The 20,131-nt window shown below is 40.8% G+C and overlaps 1 protein-coding gene and 1 long non-coding RNA gene across 27 annotated transcripts in view; one reads left to right on the plus strand and one right to left on the minus strand.

Annotated features, from left to right (window-relative positions):
- The window catches only part of CHRDL1 (chordin like 1), a 135,721-nt gene that overhangs the window by 98,608 nt on the left and 16,982 nt on the right, over positions 1–20,131 (plus strand). For all 26 annotated transcript variants that reach the window (XM_086388096.1, XM_086388100.1, XM_086388098.1 and 23 more), the window contains 2 exons: positions 11,343–11,410; positions 18,995–19,163. In XM_086388096.1, coding sequence (XP_086244222.1) covers positions 11,343–11,410; positions 18,995–19,163 — 237 coding nt within the window. The remainder of the gene's footprint in view (positions 1–11,342; positions 11,411–18,994; positions 19,164–20,131) is intronic.
- On the minus strand, positions 13,749–19,895 carry LOC147340802 (uncharacterized). The gene is made up of 3 exons (XR_015159063.1): positions 19,593–19,895; positions 19,291–19,377; positions 13,749–13,877 (listed from the first exon to the last, which is right to left on the minus strand). It is a non-coding gene; the product is annotated as an uncharacterized LOC147340802 (long non-coding RNA).

A 20,131-nucleotide genomic window follows, 5' to 3' on the forward strand; every position in this document is an offset into this window, starting at 1 on the left:
TGACTGAGTGACTAACACTTTGACATTTTCACATTATTATTCACTGTTTAATGGGTCTTGGCTCCTCAACTGGGAAGTTCTATGAGGAAAGGACCATCTTCTTCCTCTTTTGCCCCTAGCATAGTACTAAGCATATAACTTGTGATGGATTTGCTAACAGGAAAGAGAGCCACAGTTATGTAAAGCTTTTGGCAAGCACTTAAAGTGTAGTCCTGCCTAGGGAGGCAGGAGAAATGACTGATCTCACAACTTACTCAACCCAAGCTCATTTATCTAATACATCTCCAGTTAGCCCAGGTGAAAATTGAATCTCTTTTTATGAAATTGAGATATTTTTACTAACTCCTTCATGGTAACTGAAACTGGAAGCAATTGTTTAAAAGCAATTTGTCAGTGTTCAAGACATCTGCCATTTTACCTAAGACTCTTGATTTCTATTTCCAAAAAGCAGCAAAATTACACCTCAGATGCCATCTTCGCTGAGCCCAGAGATCTTGAGGGAAGTGGTAAATGAGCTATTTCATTTTTTAACATCATAAAAATCTACCAAAATTTTCAAAGTTTTCGAAATCAAAGGAAATGAGAGAAAATAACAACTCTAAATATAGATCCTTACATATCAGTCAGGATCTCATTTTCTTTTTGCCCACATTTTCTGCAGAAACACTCCCATCTCCTGGTCATAATGGTAGGAAGGAAGCATTGCTAATGCAAAACACTGCTTTAAAAAAATTAAAAATAACTCAATAATTTTTGTGATTGTATGTTCTTGCCTAAACTTCAAAATGTATTGAAACACTCGATCTTTTCATAGCTGTAGAAGAGTTTGACCACCACTAGCAATTCCTTTTCAAAAGTGAATCATTCATGTTCATGAACATGGGACTATCTTAGAGATTTTCTATCCTTGTCTACTGCTCCTCTTCTAAACACCAACTGGAAGCTCTCTTCTTCCATGGAAACTTTCAGGTGGTTTTTGTTCTCTTTCCATCCCCTGTGGTCAGAATTCATCTTCACATCCTTGCTGACAATCCCAGGACTCCCAGTGCTCTGAAGTCGTCATGTTCCTTCTTGGCATGTCTTTTATGTCTAGAATGTTTCTTTTAGACAGAAAGCCCTCAGACAGTGGATGGGACAGCATTGACTTTCATACTGAGTTTAACAAATTAATAGTGATGATTCCTAATTGGCCATCTGGGGTATCCTGTCAAGGTCAATAATGCCCCATCCCGTTGCTGGGCTGGAGGGTTTTTCATGTGTATTATGAGTCTGGTTCTACAATAAAAATAAGAAATTCCCAGTGAAGCATTTCAGAGCAATTATTTCTTCATGGGTGGTTAAAGCCACTCTTCTTTCAGCCTTGTCCTTCTGACTGCTTCAAGGAATATACCATGACTGCTCAGAAACACATTACTGGGTATACCCATTACTGTCATTAGAATAGACTTCGTGAACACTTAGACTTCAACGATTGTGGAAGTTAATCTGATTTGTTAACTGACAGTATAAACAGAGGAAAAAGAAACATCAGAAAGAAGAGTGATGTTAGGCAGAGGAATCATATTCGAACACTACACTGTAACTGTAAGAATTTATAAAGTCCAGGTCTCCATGGCCCAGGCAAAGTGAACATTTGATATAATTATCCAGTTGGTATAAGCTAATTGTTGAAATGACTCCATCCACTTTTTCCTTGTTTTTGGCCATTAAAGTCAGACCCACATCTTCTGCTCCCACCAGGTAGTCCAGTCCTCTTTGGATGGGGCCAGGAAGCCAAAGTGGTATTCATGGAAAGAAGAAGGACCCTAAACTGATTGCTTTTCATTTCCAGGTTAACCAGGCAGTAAACAATGGTAGATCACTAAGTTTCCTTCTTCCATCCTGCTTGTTATTTTCCATTTTTGAAGGTGGTAGCACAGGACTCTATTTGGGTACTTGAATTTTTACCACTCAACTTTATGACTATGTAATTTGCACTGCCTCTCATAGGAGCAGTTATCTGTCCTCTCATACATTACTTTAAGCAAAGAGAGAAAAAGAGGTTTAATTAAAATGCAGACTCCTTTTCTAAATAAAAATGAAAAGGGAGAAGGTACTAGCATAATGATGAGAGAATCTAATCATTAGTTTAGAAGGAACGAGCTGAAGGAATGAAAAATGGCTGTCTGCAGCCATTTTTATTTTTTGGTGTCTCCAGGACCCTGGCTTTAGAAATGAAATTGTTCCCTTTCTATGTGTGGACATAAATTTTCTGTTAGGCTTCATTTTTTAAAAAATACAGGTGCTTTCTTTTGTTAAATACATTGCACACTTGTGCGTGTGTCCTTAGTCACTCAGTCATGTCTGATTCTTTGCAACCCCATAGACTGTAGCCCGCCAGGCTCCTCTGTCCATGGGATTCTCCAGGCAAGAATACTAGAGTGAGTAGCCATGCTTTCCTCCAGGGAATCTTCCTGACCCAAGGATCAAACCCATGTCTCCTGTGTCTCCTGCATCGCAGGCGGATTCTTTACCCTCTGAGCCATTGGGAAGCACACGTGTGAAGGTTCCTTAAGTTGGGTTTTCCCCATGTGTGGGCCACTCTTGAGAAGAAGAAAGAAGAAATAGAGGGAAAGGATAGGAAGAAGAGGGAGGGTGGATAATAGCTAACACATATAACACAGTGTGCTAGGCACTGTCCTAAGCTCTTTGCATATACTAATTCATTTCATCCTTACAACCATATGGGTAGGTATTATTGTCTCCATTTTATAAAGAAGGAAACTGAAGCACAGATGGGTTCATTCATGTGCTCAAAGTCACACAGGTGAGAAGGGGCAGAGTCAGGATTTGGACCCAGGTGGTCTGACTCCAGGCTGTTTTCTTTGCCATTATTACTATGCTGCCTCTCAGGTTGAGGGTGTGAAGCAACTTCAGGGACTCTTAAGTCTGAGGCTACTGGGAGGAGCAGACTTTGTGATTTCTCTGCTCCCAACGGCTAGATATACTAACACTTCCAGAAGAGTCATTGGGACTACCCTGGGATGTAAAGACCCCATTTCTAACCATAAACATTGATCTGTTTAATCACATCTCCATTGAAAGAGCAGAATGTGGGTCATGGGCCATGTCTAAGTTTCATTATTCCCTCTTTTATGATGCCTTCCTGCAAACACATGCACATTCTCACAATACAGTTTTTTAAAAAAACAGACATTTCTGATTTTTCTGGATAATACTTTTGTACTCCCCTTCTGATTTGGCTTGCCACTGGTGCCAGGAGTTCCCTCCTTGTCTGTGTCTTAGTATTTCTCGAGCAGGTATTTTGTTTAAAGTGCTAAGAGCTTAAAATTGACAGCCCAAACAATTAAGTGCTTTATTTGACAGCAAGGTATTTTCTAAAAAAAAAAAAAGAAAAAAAAAGGACTGTCCAAGAGTAATGGATAAAGAAGATGTGGTACATATACAGTGGAATATTACTCAGCCATTACAAAGAATGAAATAATGCCATTTCATGCAACATTGATGGATTTAGAGATTGTCATACTGAGTGAAATAAGTCAAAGAAAGATATATGACATCCCTCATATGTGGTATCTAAAAAGAAATGATACAAATGAACTCATTTACAAAACAGAAACAGACTCACAGACTTAGAGAATGAGCTTATGCTTCCCAGGGGGAAGGGTTGGGGGAAGGGATGGTTAGGGAGTTTAGGATGGGCATGTGGCCACTGCTATATTTAAAATGGGTAACCAACAAGGACCTACTGTATAGTACAGGGGACTCTGCTCAATGTTATGTCTCAGCCTGGATGGGAGTGGGGTTTGGGGGAGAATGGATATATGTATATGTATGGCTAAGTCCCTTCACTGTGCATCTGAAACTGTCACACCATTGTTTGTTAATGGGCTATACCCCAATACAAAATAAGAAGATTTTGAAAAATGACTGTCCACTTATGAGACACTAGAGCACACTTGCTCCCTCACCAACAAATTTGTAGAATTAGATATTTGGTAGTAGCTCCCCACCCCCCCCCCCCAACCAAGTCATCTGCTTCCATTCTCTTTTTAATCTCCAGTTTGGGTGTTGAGCACTGGTTATAAAGTGGCGCACCAGGGAACATGGTACATAGTTACCTGGAGATTTCACAATCAGTTTTTTTCCTCTACTTACTCCCACTTTTCCTCAAAAACCCTTAGTTATTGCCTTGATTCTGCTGATTTCAACGTGTTCTTCAGAAAATACAGAGATCAGTTTTCCTTGTCATGGAGATCATTTCCCCTTGTCTTGGAAATTCATTTACAATTTCTATTTGCCTTATGATTAGAGTAACCATGGAATTTATCATCCCAACCAAGACACTTTTGAAAGTGAAAGAAGCAATCTTAACAATTATGCCTGCCAGCAAAACAGACATAAAACTGAGCTGTCCCAGATAAACGAGAATCTATGGGCACCCTATTTGTGATGAGTGTGGTTCAGAAGTGGCCACATGCTGGCGTAGTTTTGCTGTCTGAGGTTTATCTTCATGGGTATCTCATAATCTCATTGTATACTTGGTCCTTTTGAGAAGACAAGGTTTACTTCTGTGACCTGCTCTGACCAATCAGAGATTAATAGGAGCAATGGGAGTTATAAACAGTCTGAATTTTAGCCTAGCTCTTGACCATTTTTCAAATGCTTGTTCTCCATTTCTCTCATTACCAGAAAGCCAAGCCATTCCATCTCCATAGGGTACCACTCAGAGTATAATTGAGGTTTGAATAAACAACACATGTGGCTTTTAAGGTTAAATGAATATTGTTTGACATACAGTACACTAGAGTTGTTTTTCATTTTGGTTTTAAAAATTGGTTAAAATTACATCTTGGTGCTTCTCGGAATTAACTAGGATCCATCTGTCTCCATTAGAATCACTGTTTTTTTTTGTTGTTGTTGTTTTTTTTTAAAGCCTTGGCTGAAAAAAGAAGCTTCCTCTTACTCAATTTGTCCAGTGAATTAAGGAAAAAGGCAAAGAAATAGGTTTTGGGGGCTTTGGTGCCTACTTTTTTCTTTTATGTCCTTGTCTCTTAGATACATCTAAGGTGAAATATTTAATATTTAAATGGACAAACCTATTTTCAGCTCTCTAGATAGACCCCACCCCAGTCTAAAACACCACTGATGTGAACATCTAAGAAGATAATTCAAATTTAACTATTTAGCTTTGTTTCATATATAGAATAATTAAAATGTTGAAACCTTTAGAGGCTACTTATAGAACATTCTGGGCTTCCCAAGTAGCTCAGTGGTAAAGAATCCGCCTGCCAAGTAGGAGACAAGGGTTGATTCCTCAGTTAGGAAGATCACTTGGAGAAAGGAATGGCAACCCACTCCAGTATTCTTGACCTGGAGAATCCCATGGATAGAGAAGCCTGGTGGGCTTCAGTCCATGGGGTTGTAAAAGAGTCAGACATGACTGAGCGACTAAATAGCAACAACAATAGAGCATTCTAGCATAGAGAATGCCATTTTGAAGATTTTGAAAGCTCAAAGGCAACAAAAATACCAGTAGTTTGTAGTTCCTACTTGAGAATACAGACATGAACACACACACACACACACACACACAAGTAATGGCTCCAGTAGTTTTAAATGAAGTGAAATCATTCAAATTTAGGTACATATAACTGTCTGCAAATGCTTAGGTGGTTATGCCACATTTATCTGAACTTGTATTACAGCATATTTAATAGTCTGCATGATAATTGACTTGTCTCATTGCTTTGCCATCTTGCCTCTCTGCTTATTTAACAGGGACTGTATGCTTCTATATTACTTTAAGATTCTGTCTGGACTATGAAGTATTTAAAGACCCTCTTTAAAAGCCTTTTTAAGACTCTAGGGTCTAAGTATAATAACTTGAACTTCTTAGAAGGTCATACTGAATAAACATTTCATGTCAATAACAATCATTAAATCTACATTTAAAAAGGGCACATGATGAGGAGAGCTACTCTCTCATTTTTCTTTTATAATTTGTTCTCTTTTGGCTGCTTCAATTCGGCTTGAAACCACATACTATAGCATTTACATTTTGTTTTGCCATTTTGCTGGCAAATCTTTCCTGGTTTCAAATCTTCTCTCTGGTCCCATATTTTCATTTGGCTCAGGACATGACTTTGACCCAGCACTGCCAGCCAAAATGTAACAAGTAAATCCAAGTGCATTCCCACTCAGTCACTGTCAAGAGCAGTGTCATACCCCAGCTCTCCTGACTTGCAACCCTAATGTCATTTTATACTTTCTCCTTTGCCTTCCTCTTCCATTATCAAATCTTCCCTCGGGGTCTTATAATTTACATGTTATCTGCAGTAGTATGATTCACCCCTTCTTTGCTGTTTTCTCAATTCTCATGGCCTATTACATATTACTACAACAGCCTCCTGGTTGGCCTCCCAGATTCTAATTGCTCCCCAACCAGTCAACACCCCCTTGCCAGGATAAGCTTCCACAAATATTACTTTTACCATAGGCACCTCTACATAAAAAATGGTAACACAATCAAATGTGAATGCTTTAGTCTCTCTTTGAAGTTTCACGAGAAATATTTACAACCCAGTTATCTCAACAACCCATCCCCCCCTCCCTCCTTTTTTCTCTCTCCACCAGCCCCATTTCTCTTGTTTCACTTCTGAAGCTTCCACTAAAGCCACACCTTGTTTGCTGTGTCCACTATGTGACTTTCTATTTCCAAAACTCCAATCCTTTACAAATGCCATTTCCTCCAGTTGGCAATCCCTTCTGCCCATGTGACTGTCTGTTTATAACCTGCAGTTGTTGTGTTTAGTTGCTCAGTCATGTCCGACTCTTTTGTGACCCCATGGACTGTAGCCTGCCAGGCTCCTCTGTCCATGGGATTCCCAGCTAAGAATACTGGAGTGAGTTGCCCTTTCCTTCTCCAGGGGATCTTCCTGACCCAGGGATCGAACCCTGCATTGCAGGTGGATTCTTTACTTCTAAGGCACCAGGGAAGCCCTTATACTCTGCAATATCTACTTCTAAAAACATGACTTAACAATTCTTTGGGGATGGTTTCCATGATTACATCTGACTGTTCACTCCACACAATTGATATCTCCTAAGCATATATATTCCATTTGCCTTTCCAGTTGTTACTCTGTTTGTGTGTTTAGGTTCATCTGATTTCCATATTGGTTACCTGTCACCTCCAAACAGGTTGTAAATGTCTTGAGGGAAGGGTCCAGCCCTGATTTGCCTTCTCCTTCTGACTTAGTATCAAGTTCTCTACCCAAGAAGCATTCAATATATGTTAACTGACTTTGGGGAGTTACTTTTTTCTTTTTAAAAAATGTTATTGAAGGTGATTTACAGTTGATTTACCATGTTGCGCTAATTTCTGCTATACAGCAAAGTGATTCAGTTATAGTCATGGCTCAGATGGTAAAGAATCCACCTGCAATGCAGGAGACCTGGATTCAATCCCTGGGTGTGGAAGATCCACTGGAAGAGGAACCCATTCCAGTATTCTTGCCTGGAGAATCTCGTGGACAGAGGAGTCTGGCAGGCTACAGTCCATAGGGTCACAGAGTGGGACATGACTGAGCACCTAAGCACAGCACAGCATATATTCCTTTTCACATTCTTTTCATGGTTTATCTTAAGATATTGGATATAGTACCCCATGATATACAGTAGAACTTTGTTGTTTATCCACCCTATATATACTGTTTGTATCTGCTAATCTCAAAATCCCAATCTTTCTGTCCCCTAGCTCCCTCCACCTTGGCAACCACAAGTCTGTTCCCCGTCTGTGAATCTATTTCTGTTTCATAAATATGTTCGTTTGTGTTGCATTTTATATTTCACATAACAGTGATACCGTATGGTATCTGTCTTCCTTTTTCTGACTTATTTTGCTTAGTCTGATAATCTCTAGGTCCATCCATGTTGCCACAAATGGTATGATTTTATTCTTATTTTATGACTAATATTCCATTGTATATGTGTACCTCATCTTCTTTATCCATTCATCTGTTGATGGACATTTAGGTTGTTTCCATGTCTTGACTATTGTAAATAGTGCTGCTATGGACATAGGGTTTCATGTATCTTCTCAAATTATAGCTTTATCCAGGTAAATGCCCAGGAGTGAGATTGCTAGATCATATGGCGACTATATTTTTAGTTTTTTGAGGAACCTCCATACTGGTTTTTATAGTGGCTACACCAATTTACATTCCCATCAACTGTATAAGAGGGTTCCCTTTTCTCCACATCCTCTCCAACATTTAATATTTGTAGACTTTTTAATGATGGCCATTGTGACTTAGGCATTATTTTTTGATATAAACAAAGGTGCAAGCATCTTCACTTTTACAAGGTTAGTTATGGTTTCCAAAGAGTCTGCATGTGGTCTTTGTCTGCTATCTTTACTCAGACATGGAATAACCAGGAAGAGGTAAGTCTGCTATTGGCTAAGCACTTAATTCTGTATGTTTGAAGTTCAATTCAGTGAATAAACTGAGCATCTGATGTGTACCAGATCACTGACACCCACCCCAGAACTTCTGACTTACTAGGTACAGGGTGGGATCCAAAATATTCCATTTCTCACAAGTTCCCAATTTATGCTGATGTTGCTGATCTGGAGACCACACTTTGAGAACCAGTGATGTAGGCAACACAGAGGGAGGTCTGAGACATGGTCTCTTTAGGGATTTGCATTCTCTTTAGGGAAACGAGGCAGGCTCAGGAAACATTTAACAGCAGAAAATATTGTAAAGTATTTTAGTATTCATTCATTCAAGAAATTGAGTATGTACTAACTACATGCCCAGCTCTGGTCTAGGTGCTGGGGTTGGTTACATCAGGGAACATGATAGACAAAAACCCTTGTTCTCATAGGAGAATTTTAGTAGGAGAAAGCAGACAAGAAATAAAATACATATACCACTAGATACTCTTGAGTCTTAGAATGGAAAATCAAAGATGGTGGTAAGAAGTATCAGAGGGTATTTGAAATTTTAAATAGGTGGTCAAAGAAGATTTCCTAATTCCATCATTTGATGAGTATTTATTGAGTGACTATTATGTATCAGGTACTGTTATAGATCATGGTGATACATCCATGAATAACAAAAATAATAAAAAGGACAGGTCCTTATAGAATGAATACACTTATTTGGGAGCAGGGAAATCTGGAATTCGGGGTGTTAGCTGTCGTCAACTGATTATGTGAGTGAATGGCTCCTTGCCCTCTCTGAGCCTTGGTTTCTCCACCTGTTAAATGGAACTGTTGGACAAATTTTCAAAATAGATGAAGTCCTATACATCTCTAAAGCTACAGGATGCTAAGTCCTTTAATTGTGCAGTCACTAAGTCATGTCTGACTCTTTGTGACCCCATGGACTACAGCATGCCAGACTTCCCTGTCCTCCACTATCTCCTGGAGTTTGCTCAAGTTCATGTGCATTGAGCTGGTAATGCTATCTAACCATCTCATTCTGTGCCACCCTCTACTCCTTTTGCCTTCAATCTTTCCCAGGATCAAGGTCTTTTCCAATTAGTCGGCACTTCACATCAGGTAGCCAAAGTACTGGAGCTTCAGCTTCAGCATCAGTCCTTCCAATGAATATTCAGGACTGATCTCCTTTAGGATTGACTGATTTGGATCTCCTTGCAGTCCACGGGACTCTCAAGAGGCTTCTCTGGCATCACAATTCAAAAATACTAATTCTTTGGCACTCAGCCTTCTTTATTGTCCAACTCTCACATCTATACATAACTACTAGGAAAACCACAGTTTTGACTATAAGGACCTAAGTCCTTTAGGCAATAAGAAATATGTAAGAGTACTTGAAGAAAGCTTTGTAGAAGAGGAAAACCTGAATGTTTTTCATAGTCATACAGGAGTTCTGAGGTGTGGGAGATGGGAAGGTAATTTCAGAAGAATAATATGAGCAGAACCATGGAAGCAAGAATGGGAGCCACAGGTTCACTGAAGAGTAAGGAGGTCAAAGGGATTTCATTGTAGAGTAGCTAAGATAGTTGGATAGGAGGTAGATGTTCAGTAAAGATGAGGTGGGGGCTGATTATAGACAGTCCTACATGGGAACCTACTGAGGATATTTTTTTGATCAGAAAACGATACCATTATATAGTCAAAGTAGTGTTTTAGGAAGATAAACCTAGAAATCACAGTTAAGTCTTCAACATTCATAATTTTTTTCCAAGAGATGATCTTTGAATCATGGAGAGTTAAAGCCATGCTTTGTTTTATGTCACTGCTCAGTGATAATATTGGTATCAAATGAATTTTGATGTCTTTTACCAGCCCTAAACCAGTAAAAGTACTTGAACCAGTAACATGTTACTCATTAGAGTTAGGTTTCAAAATTTTGGGAGATTAATTAGGGTAGAAAATTCTTAATGTTTATATATTTTTGTATTCCTTGTTATCCCATGAGATATATGATTGAATAGATATTGGGTTTATTTTCAACCAGGTACACACACACACTCTGTCTCTCTCTCTCTCTCTCACACACACACACACACACACACAAATAGTACTCATTTAGAGTGATGCAAATATCTCTAAGACTAAGCTCTTCCCATCTGCTTACTTGGACATAGATAACACAAGGCAATATTTTTGGAGATTATTCTCTTATTTTTTTTTATATTTAATTAGCTGAGGAATATCCATATCTGTTGTGCATTTGCCTTTCTCAAGGCTGAAAGTAGAATCTTTACCCTAAAAGCAATTAGTCTAGAAGTAACTAAAATGATAGGGGTTCACTGTTCAAAACTTGGGTCGTGGAGACCCAGAGAAAGGTGTTTCAGGCAAAAATAGAAGATATGGGTTGTGTAAACACTCCAACCACAGCAAGTTTTACATTAACTTTCAGATCAAGTTGTACCTTCTTAGAGACATAATGGTGAATTTAACAAATCATGACAGACCAAATTCACAAAACTCTCATTCTTTAAGCGTAGTTTAAACACAAGTTGAATATGACCTGTAAAATACTTAACTGTCTTTGGAATAAAATAAGCAGAAGTGACAATGATGGCTATATTACAGTGGAAAGTGATGATTTTCCCTTTCATTTTCCAAATTCTGTGTAATATTGCTGGATGGTCTATTTTAGAAAGTGGCAACTTTCTTTGAAGTTGTCTTGAAAAATGAGGCACACCCAGGCAGAAGTCTTTCAGCGTTGCTGTTCAAAGAAAGCCACAATGGCTACAATGTCTAAAGAACTTTGGGATCATAGAACCCAAAGGGTTACTGGGTCACAAGGGTGATATTTTTCCCTTTTGTGTATATATGATTATTTCTTTTTCATAAACAGGGGATGGAGAATTGTCGTGGGAACATTCTGATGGTGATATCTTCAGGCAACCTGCCAACAGAGAAGCAGTAAGTGTGAATAGCTCAAATAATTCAAGACTTCACAGCATCAGGCCAGACTGCCCTCCCTCCATGGCTACTGTCCCAGCAATTCCATAAAAGGACCTATCTCTAACACCATTTTTCATCCCTGTCCTCAGAAATTTGAATGCCATCATCACCAACCTGGAACCATTTAAGTGTGTTGTGTAATTGGTAACCGAGGCCAGGACATGAATACAAAAAAATCATAGCCCAGCCTTTAGGCACCCTTCGTCTAAATTAGAAGTCATCCTTTCAGGATGACTTGCCAAATATTTGTCTTCTGTAAGGAAGGCAAATCACTACCCCTAGCTCAACAGTGAGGACCTTCTGTGGGATTGCAAGGTAGGTGAGCCCATCCTTTGGGCATAGGTACCTTGGACATGTTCACATAAACCCTTCCCTAAGTCGTAGGCTCCCAGTCATACAGCTGGAAGAGAGGAAGGGTAGCAGCCAGATTCCCTTCCTCTACCTGCAGCGTCTTCTCGTTTTCCCTCTTGGTGCTAATCTCAAAATAACTCTTAGGAGTGGTCATCTCTCTCTATGTATAGTCATAGCATCTCTTATTCCTTTTTATTTTGAAATAATTAACAAGAAAGAAACCCTCCAATAAATATATGTTTAAGTACAGTGACACTCCAATTCTCTAAAAATCAGCAAGGCAGATAGTCCAGTTCAAATGATCTATCATATTTTGGGACTTTATATATAGAGTCCATATGTGATTGTATGAAATCATGAGTGTGCAACTTTTGAAAATGGTAAAGCATTGTAGAATTTAAATAATCTTTAATTTCATAAAAAATGCACAAAAAGTACAAAATAAGAATCTTATTATCAAAATATGATAGATCATTTGAACTGGACCATCTCCCTTGCTGATTTTTAGAGAATTGGAGTGTCACTGTATTTAAACATATATTTATTGGAGGGTTTCTTTCTTGTTAATTATTTCAAAATAAAAAGGAATAAGAGATGCTATGACTATACATAGAGAGAGATGACCACTCCTAAGAGTTATTTTGAGATTAGCACCAAGAGGGAAAACGAGAAGATGCTGCAGGTAGAGGAAGGGAATCTGGCTGCTACCCTTCCTCTCTTCCAGCTGTATGACTGGGAGCCTACGACTTAGGGAAGGGTTTATGTGAACATGTCCAAGGTACCTATGCCCAAAGGATGGGCTCACCTATTCATCATACCCTTCTACAATAGAAGTATGTGTGCTCAGTCACTTCAGTCGTGTCTGACTCTTTGCAGCCCCATGGACTGTAGCCCACCAGGCTCTTCTGTTCATGGGATTTCCCAGGAAAGAATACTGGAGTGGGTTGCGATTTCCTCCTCCAGGGGATCTTCCTGACCCAGGGATCAAACCCACATCTCCTGTGTCTCCTGCATTGGCAGACAGATTCTTTACTGCTAGCACCACATGGGAAGCCCACAATAGAAGTAAACAGAGCAGTCAATGTAGAATTATTTTCATAAAAGCAAGACAAAAGGAGACAGCCTAAAGGCTATCTCTAGGGGCTTGGTTAAATAAACCCAGCCTATGGGACATCATACAGTTGTTAAAAAGAATGTGGTACTGAACATCAAAAGGCAGTAAAGTGGAGGGAGCGCCAAGATACAGTCTGTAAACAAACAATATACAATACAACATACAACAACAACAGACAAACAGGATACAATGTATACTGTCATTTACTTCTGTAAAAATTGTCTGTGCACATATGTAAATGCATATTAAAAGATCTAGAAGATTATATACCAAGGTATTAAGAGTGATACTCTCAAAGGGGTGCAAGTGGGCAGGAAGAAAGCTGCGTGCGTGCTCTATGCTCAGTTATTTCAGTTGTGTCCAACTCTTTGAGACCCCATGGACTATAGCCCACCAGGCTTTTCTGCCCTTGGGATTCTTGAGGCAAGGATACTGGAGTGGGTTGCTATGCCCTCCTCCAGGGCTCTTCCCAACGCAGGGATGGAACCAGTGCCTCTTAGGTCTCCTTCATTGGTGGGTGGGTTCTTTAACACTAGCGCCACCTTTGTGTTGTATCTTCTGTATTATTTGATATATTTCAATGAGCATGAATTAGTTTTGTAATAAATTTAAATGATTTTGAAAATTTTAGGAATTAGTTCTCAACAGACATTGTATATAAGGTAAGGAATTATAGGTCAGGCCCAAGAATCGTGAGGGTGTGGAGAAAGTGTTGATCCAGGACCTAATAAAATAATGAGTACCAACACAACATCTCAGTGTGGCAAAGGTCATCACATGTGCCACTTCTGACTTCATGTCCCCAGCTTGCCAACGCCCTCAGCAGTGAGATTAAAGGATTTGCATTTGTTTTATTGCGAGGTCATATTCTTTTCAAGACATTCCTGTTTCCAAATGAGTGGAGAAGGATTTGTGGGTGGAGTGGAGAATACTCTGGATGTCTTGAAAAAAACAGCACTCCTGCAAGAGAGAGTGGGCTTTTCAGTTTGCGGGTTCCTATAGACCCCAAGGAAGGATTTTCTCCATCTAGCAATATACCAGCTTTATACTAAGTGAGATTCCTTCCAGATCCTGATAGGAGAGGATATCAGTCTCCCTGTTCTGTGTTGTGAACTTCACTTTTTTCTCAGCCCCAATTTTTTTTTTATCATGGTATGATATTGAGAGTGGCTAAGTTAGTCACTGCCAACCAGATGCCATTCTAAGCCAAATTTAGGTCTCAGTCACCTTAAGCTGGGTGCCTTAGCCCCCAACACTAAGCACTGTGGCCCACTCGGTGGTTTTGCTAGTAATGCCATTAATTTTCATTTCTTCTTGACTTCATCACAGGCTAGCCCTGCCTCCATCGTTGTATTTCAGCCTCATTTTATTGTTCTTCTTAAACTGCTAGTCACAGAACTGGACTTAATCTGATACTTCCCATAGCTAAAAAGGTCAAATGTAGAAGGCAGGACCTTGAAAGAGTTATAAATTTTCAAAGGAGGTCAAGACCTATCTTTAGAAACAAATATTTGGGCCTGGTAGGCCAGCATGTCCAGATGGTTCCACTTTATTATAAATAAATATTTTCCTTTGTTCTACAAGGGATAGATACTGTGGGATATGATTTAAATAATAAATAGCATCTGTAGTAACAGAAAAGTATGTACCTGGCACATAGTAGGCACCCAATAAATATGTGTTGAATGAATGGGCATGGAAGGTGGAGTGAAATGTATGTGTGTATGTTGTAAAGATGGAGGGCAGACCATTCCTTAATGTTGATTTATAGAAATTTCTCCCAAATCAGAGAGAAATTCTTCAAACTTATTAGAAGGTAAGAGAATCCCTTCTGAATACCCTTTGCAGGCCCATGGGAGGGAAAGAAGGGCAACCCTAACAACACATTTCCTTCTTTGTGGGATTTTTTTTTTTTTTGGCATTGCACTATGTGGCTTTTAGGATCTTAGTTCTCTGACAAGGCATGGAACCCATGCCCCTTGCATTGGAAGCTTGGAGTCCTAACCACTGGACTGTCAGGGAAGTCCCAACAACACATTTCTGATTCAGTAGACGGTGCTCTTTAGTAGACTGTTCCTATTCCCAGAGAACCATCACAACCTTGGGTCAACAGAAACAGAGCTGATTGGTTTATTTTGCCAAGTGGGCTGAAAACCCTCAGTTTACCAAGTTTTACAAAATGCACAAGTAGGAGAACCTGCAATTCAGTGATGACTCCTTTGTAAAAACTTAAAATGGTTTCCGTTTGATTTCCAGCTCTTAACTTTATATAAACTGGTCCTTGTTCCATCAGGGGAAGTGTGTGTGTGTGTGTGTGTGTGTGTGTGTGTGTGGTATGTGAGTAGAAAGAAGTAGCCATAGTGTGGAAAGCCAAAACATGAAAGCAAGCATAATTTTGTTTTGGACAACAGCCAAACTCTGATTTTGCCCCCAATAGATTACTCAGAGATTTACCATCACCAATTCTTACCAAAACTGAAAGAATTTGGCATACAAACAATGTGAAGCACATAAAAATCCGTGTCCCATTCACATTGTCAGAACAGTGCTGTGGATAGGAAACTGGCCTGAGTGTCTCCCAGACGGGGATAGTACTAGGTTACTCGTGACTAAGATGTCATGTGCTTGTGGCTATGTGGATTAGAATACATTCAGAAACATTTTTCACATTAAACTTTTTTTCTGTGTAGGCTCACTTGCGACTGTAAGAGATAACGCAGAGAGATGGTGTGTACACTTTACCCAGTTTCCCCAGTGATGCGTGTGCACGCATCCTCAGTCGTGTCTGATTCTTTTTGGTCCCATGGACTGTAGCCTGCCAGGCTCCTCTGTCCATGGAATTTCCCAGGCAAGAATACCCCAAGAGTGGGTTGCCATTTCCTGCATTTTCATGCTACGTTGCTTCAGTCGTGCCCAATTCTTTACAACCCCATGGACTGGAGCCTGCTAGGCTCCTCTGTCCATGGGATTCTCTAGGCAAAAATACTGGAGTGGGTTGCTGTGTCCTCCTCCAGGGGATCTTCCCGACCCAGGAATCGAACCTGCAGGCGGATTCTTTAGCACACACAGTGAGTGCACTTGCAAAACTGTAGCACAGACACAGAAACATGAAGGCATTTCCAAGGCCATTTCTACACTTTCATGTTTCCTGTCTCTGCCAAAAAAAGCCCATATATCTTAGATACTGGAACAAGCCAAGAAGAAATTCCCGGGTAGCTTCTACCATGGCGGGGGATTTTCCAACACCCGGAAAGAACTGTGTAACAGCCAGCTCAGAAGCCCAAGATATTTGTCAATCCTGCAAGTCAGTAAATCAAATAATACCAAAATATTGAGCAGAAGAAAACAAAGCCTCGCTATGTGATTGTTTCTACCTAACTGGTTTTGACCTGCTTCCTCAAGCAGCCTATTATTCAAGACTGGTTTTAAAGATAAGCTCCAATTTCACTTACAACTCCAAGGTGTTAATGCCTCTTTCTCCTTCCTGTTAAGTTCCCAGGTCAGACAGGCCTCTGGTAAGCCTCTTTCCTTTGTTCAAGGGAAGGACTCTTAAAGAACCATTACTCCTAAATCAAAATCACACATCACCACCCCTACCCTGGGGCCAAAACAGAAGATCCTTTATGTCAGTGATTCTCAACCTGTGCTTCACATTATGGTTCCCTGAGGAGTGTCTAAAAATCTCGTTGCCCAGGCCTTACCCCAGACCAATTCAATCAGAATCCCTGGGGGTGGGATCAGTATTTTTACGGCTCCCCCAGGTGATTCTCTGTGCAGCCAAGGTAGAGACCAGTGGTGTGTGTGGTTGTGAATGCTGTAGCAGACTTCTATATAGGAGAGAATTTTTCTTTGCAGCAGCTTTTAAGCAAATATTTGTGGACTCCTGAGCTTAACCAGATATGATCTCTCTCACGTCCCCCTCCTGTTAGCCTTCCTCTCTCCTGCCCTGCTCTCCCACTCTTCTGCCATCTCCCAAAACTCGGCCTTCACTTTCGCCCCAGATTAAGTCCCTCTTCTTCTTGGCCTCAGTTTCTCTGTCTGTAAAGCAAGTCTTAAAAGAGATGAGGTTTGGAGAGAGCTGGGCTGGCCTCTGATCAAAACTCCTGAGGTTTTTGTGTGTGTGTGTCATGAATCATTTTTCTACCCTTATCATATGTCCAGGCTCTGAGTCCCTGGTACCGAGCTTTTCATTTTGTGTTTGCCCACATGAATCAAAGAACTCCTTGTACTTGCAGCTTATCCTGGGTCAGCAATCTTCTCTCTCAAATTCTAGCCCCATTGAACCCCCTCGTTTCGGCATCAGTAGGACACCCACCAGCCAAACTGTCCTCTCTTTGGCAACTGTATTCCTTTGGCAAAACTTTACCAAACTCTAGAAAGGACAGAACAGTCTGTAATGGCCTTTGTGGAATGTGAGTTGATTGTGGCAGAAAAAGACATATGAGCCATTGTGGGAATGAAAAATATTTGCACTGAGAATACTGTCTGTGTGCATGATAATAAATTGATGTAAATTCTTATTGTGTAAGTTTTTATAGCAATGTACCAGCATGGGCTTTTCTTGGATATAAAATTAATGTTCTCTTTCTCTTACTCCAGCTCCTATTCACTCTCTCCTTCTCCCACCAAGGCCTTCCCACCCCCTAACCAGAAGAGTAATAATAATTCCCAAAGCTAAATTTGCTACATATGTATCTATAGAGCATAACTATAATAAATGTTTTATGGGATGGTGGGGTCAGGGGACCCCATAACTACCATCTCAATGTTCCCTGATATTTCTGTCATTGAATATAAGGATCTTCCTTTTTAATTGCCTGGTTCTTTCAGGGGATCCCCCTTCTCTTACCCCTGACAATTACCCCTAAAACACACTATTATTTGGTTTTAAGCCTTAAGGTTGTAGCCTATGTCCATTCCATTCTCCTCTACCCCTATTCTACTTCATCTCCTGGATGAGGGATGCATAGCAGAATATGGACTCATCGTGTGTCTTGAACCCTTGCTGAAAGAGCAGTGATGGAGTCATCTGTACTACAAGACTCTAAGCTTTCATGAGGGACTGCAGCTTTCCTTGATCCATTCAACAAGGCTCTGATGAGCACCTTCTAGAGGCTGGAGACTATTTTAAGGCACTGGAGATACAGCGGTGGATACAGCAAAGTCTTCACCTCTGGAGCTGACATTCTAGTATCATCCTACACAATCAATGCTTCTGTCCATAAAACGTCTGGGGTATCTGTGCCCTGCTGTGTGACCTCATCTCATTGCCTGCATCTGCCTGCATGTCAGTACCTCTTATCCAGATGAGACTTGCCTCCTGCCTCTTCCTCCTATCCAGTTCACCCTACACATTATCAGGACTCAGTGTTTTGAAACACAGCTTTTTTCCCCCCCATACTTAAAAAGAAAATCCCTGAAAGACTTCTATACTCTCACCTCTATTGCCTACCAAATAAAGTCCTCGCCCCTTAGCCTGTCATTTCAAGTCCTCCACGATCTGGCTCTAACCCACTTTTGGAACGTTATCCTCCAACTGTTCCCTTTTATGGATTCTATGTTCTCTGCTACACCTTCTCAACTTGGAAATCTCTGCCTGAAATATTCCTCACCAAGTCTGCCTGTAAAAAGTCTGCTTACCCTTCATGGCCCAGGTCACAAACTCTCCACGACTACAAGTTCTCTGTCTTGGTCTTAATTTACACAGCATTTTATCCTTATCCTTTGGCCTCTATCACACTCTGCCTTGTATTGCAGGCAACAATCTAACTTCTTAAACCCAAAGGTGAGATTCTTGGGAACAGGAAAGATACTTTACCCTGGGGGATTATGTTCTCCCTTGAGGCTAGTCTGTGAATCTAGTCCAGTCTCCTACAAGGAGAGAGACATCTCAGCAGCTACCCGTGCTGTTCATCCTACACATCCCAATGTCTCTATTGGGTTTGGGTGGACATGGAGTTAAGATTAGAGCTCATCACCAAAACTCATCAAACAACCTCTAAGGTAGCTAGATTCGTCTTGGTCTCCTCATGGGCAGAATCGGAGGGGGCTGAGTTTGTCCTTTTGTCATTTCACAGAGGCATTCTTACCACCGCTCACACTATGATCCTCCACCGAGCCGACAGGCTGGAGGTCTGCCCCGCTTTCCCGGGGCCAGAAGTCACCGGGGAGCACTCATGGATTCGCAGCAAGCCTCGGGGACCATCGTGCAGATCGTCATCAATAACAAACACAAGCATGGACAAGGTAAGGGACAGGCTTCTTTGGTACCACACCCAGTCGGGGCCTCAGCGGCCCCAGTCTTTGGAGGACTGGAGCTAGGAAAGGACCCTTTATCCCGTGCATATCAGACATTCCCACATGGATCACTTACCATCCAGTCTACCATGCCAGCGTGGACAAGCAGCTCCAGGGGACTGTCAGTCCAAAGGCCATAGTTTATATTTCAGGCATATCTGTCCTTAAGGACAAAAGGTGAGAAAGCTGTGAATCTAATGCACCATCCAGCATTTTATCCCATGCCCCTGGGGCTTGAAAGTCATTTGGGAAAGTTCACTGGGGCTTTAACAAGATGAAAGGTGGTTGGTTTTCCACCCGAACACCCAATCTTCAAAGGTACTCAGCTCTAAACGCTTCTAAATTTCTCATCCGAACCTTAGAAATAGCAATTCTTACCCCTCGTTGCCCCAGCTTCTCCTGGGACTCTTGAAGGTACTTATTCCAGGCTCCACATGCAGGGATTCTAATTCATAGGAGGAGATTATGCTTAGAAATGAGTAATCCATTGAGAAATCCAGAAACCTCCTGGCTGAGCCACAGGCAGACTGATTAGGTTAGTACCACTGTGTAGCCCACTCAGATGACCAGCTGACTACAGCAGGCACCCACACGAATCCACAGCCCCATTCCCTCCTGCACATAGTTCTCCACTGAGACCCTGCACCGCACCTCCCTACCCCACCAGTAGTGGGGTGGGGAGAGAAATTCAATCAAATAATTGACTGCTTCTTACTTTTCTAGGCATCCTGTCAACCAGTTCATCAGAGCACAAGCTCAGCTGGTTCCTTATTATGAAACCACAAACATGTTTTGTTTCCTTTAAAAGAAAAACCAAAGACAGTTCTCTGAATGGGTTAAAAGTAATAAATTATTAAACCGAATGATTGAATAACATGGGTGAAAAACAATCCGTTAAAAGAACCCCTACTATAAAT

Source organism: Bos grunniens, chromosome X (assembly GCF_055505025.1).
Source record: "Bos grunniens cultivar Pamir isolate PY7600 chromosome X, Bosgru_T2T1.0, whole genome shotgun sequence".
In the NCBI taxonomy this organism is placed as follows: Eukaryota; Metazoa; Chordata; class Mammalia; order Artiodactyla; family Bovidae; genus Bos; species Bos grunniens.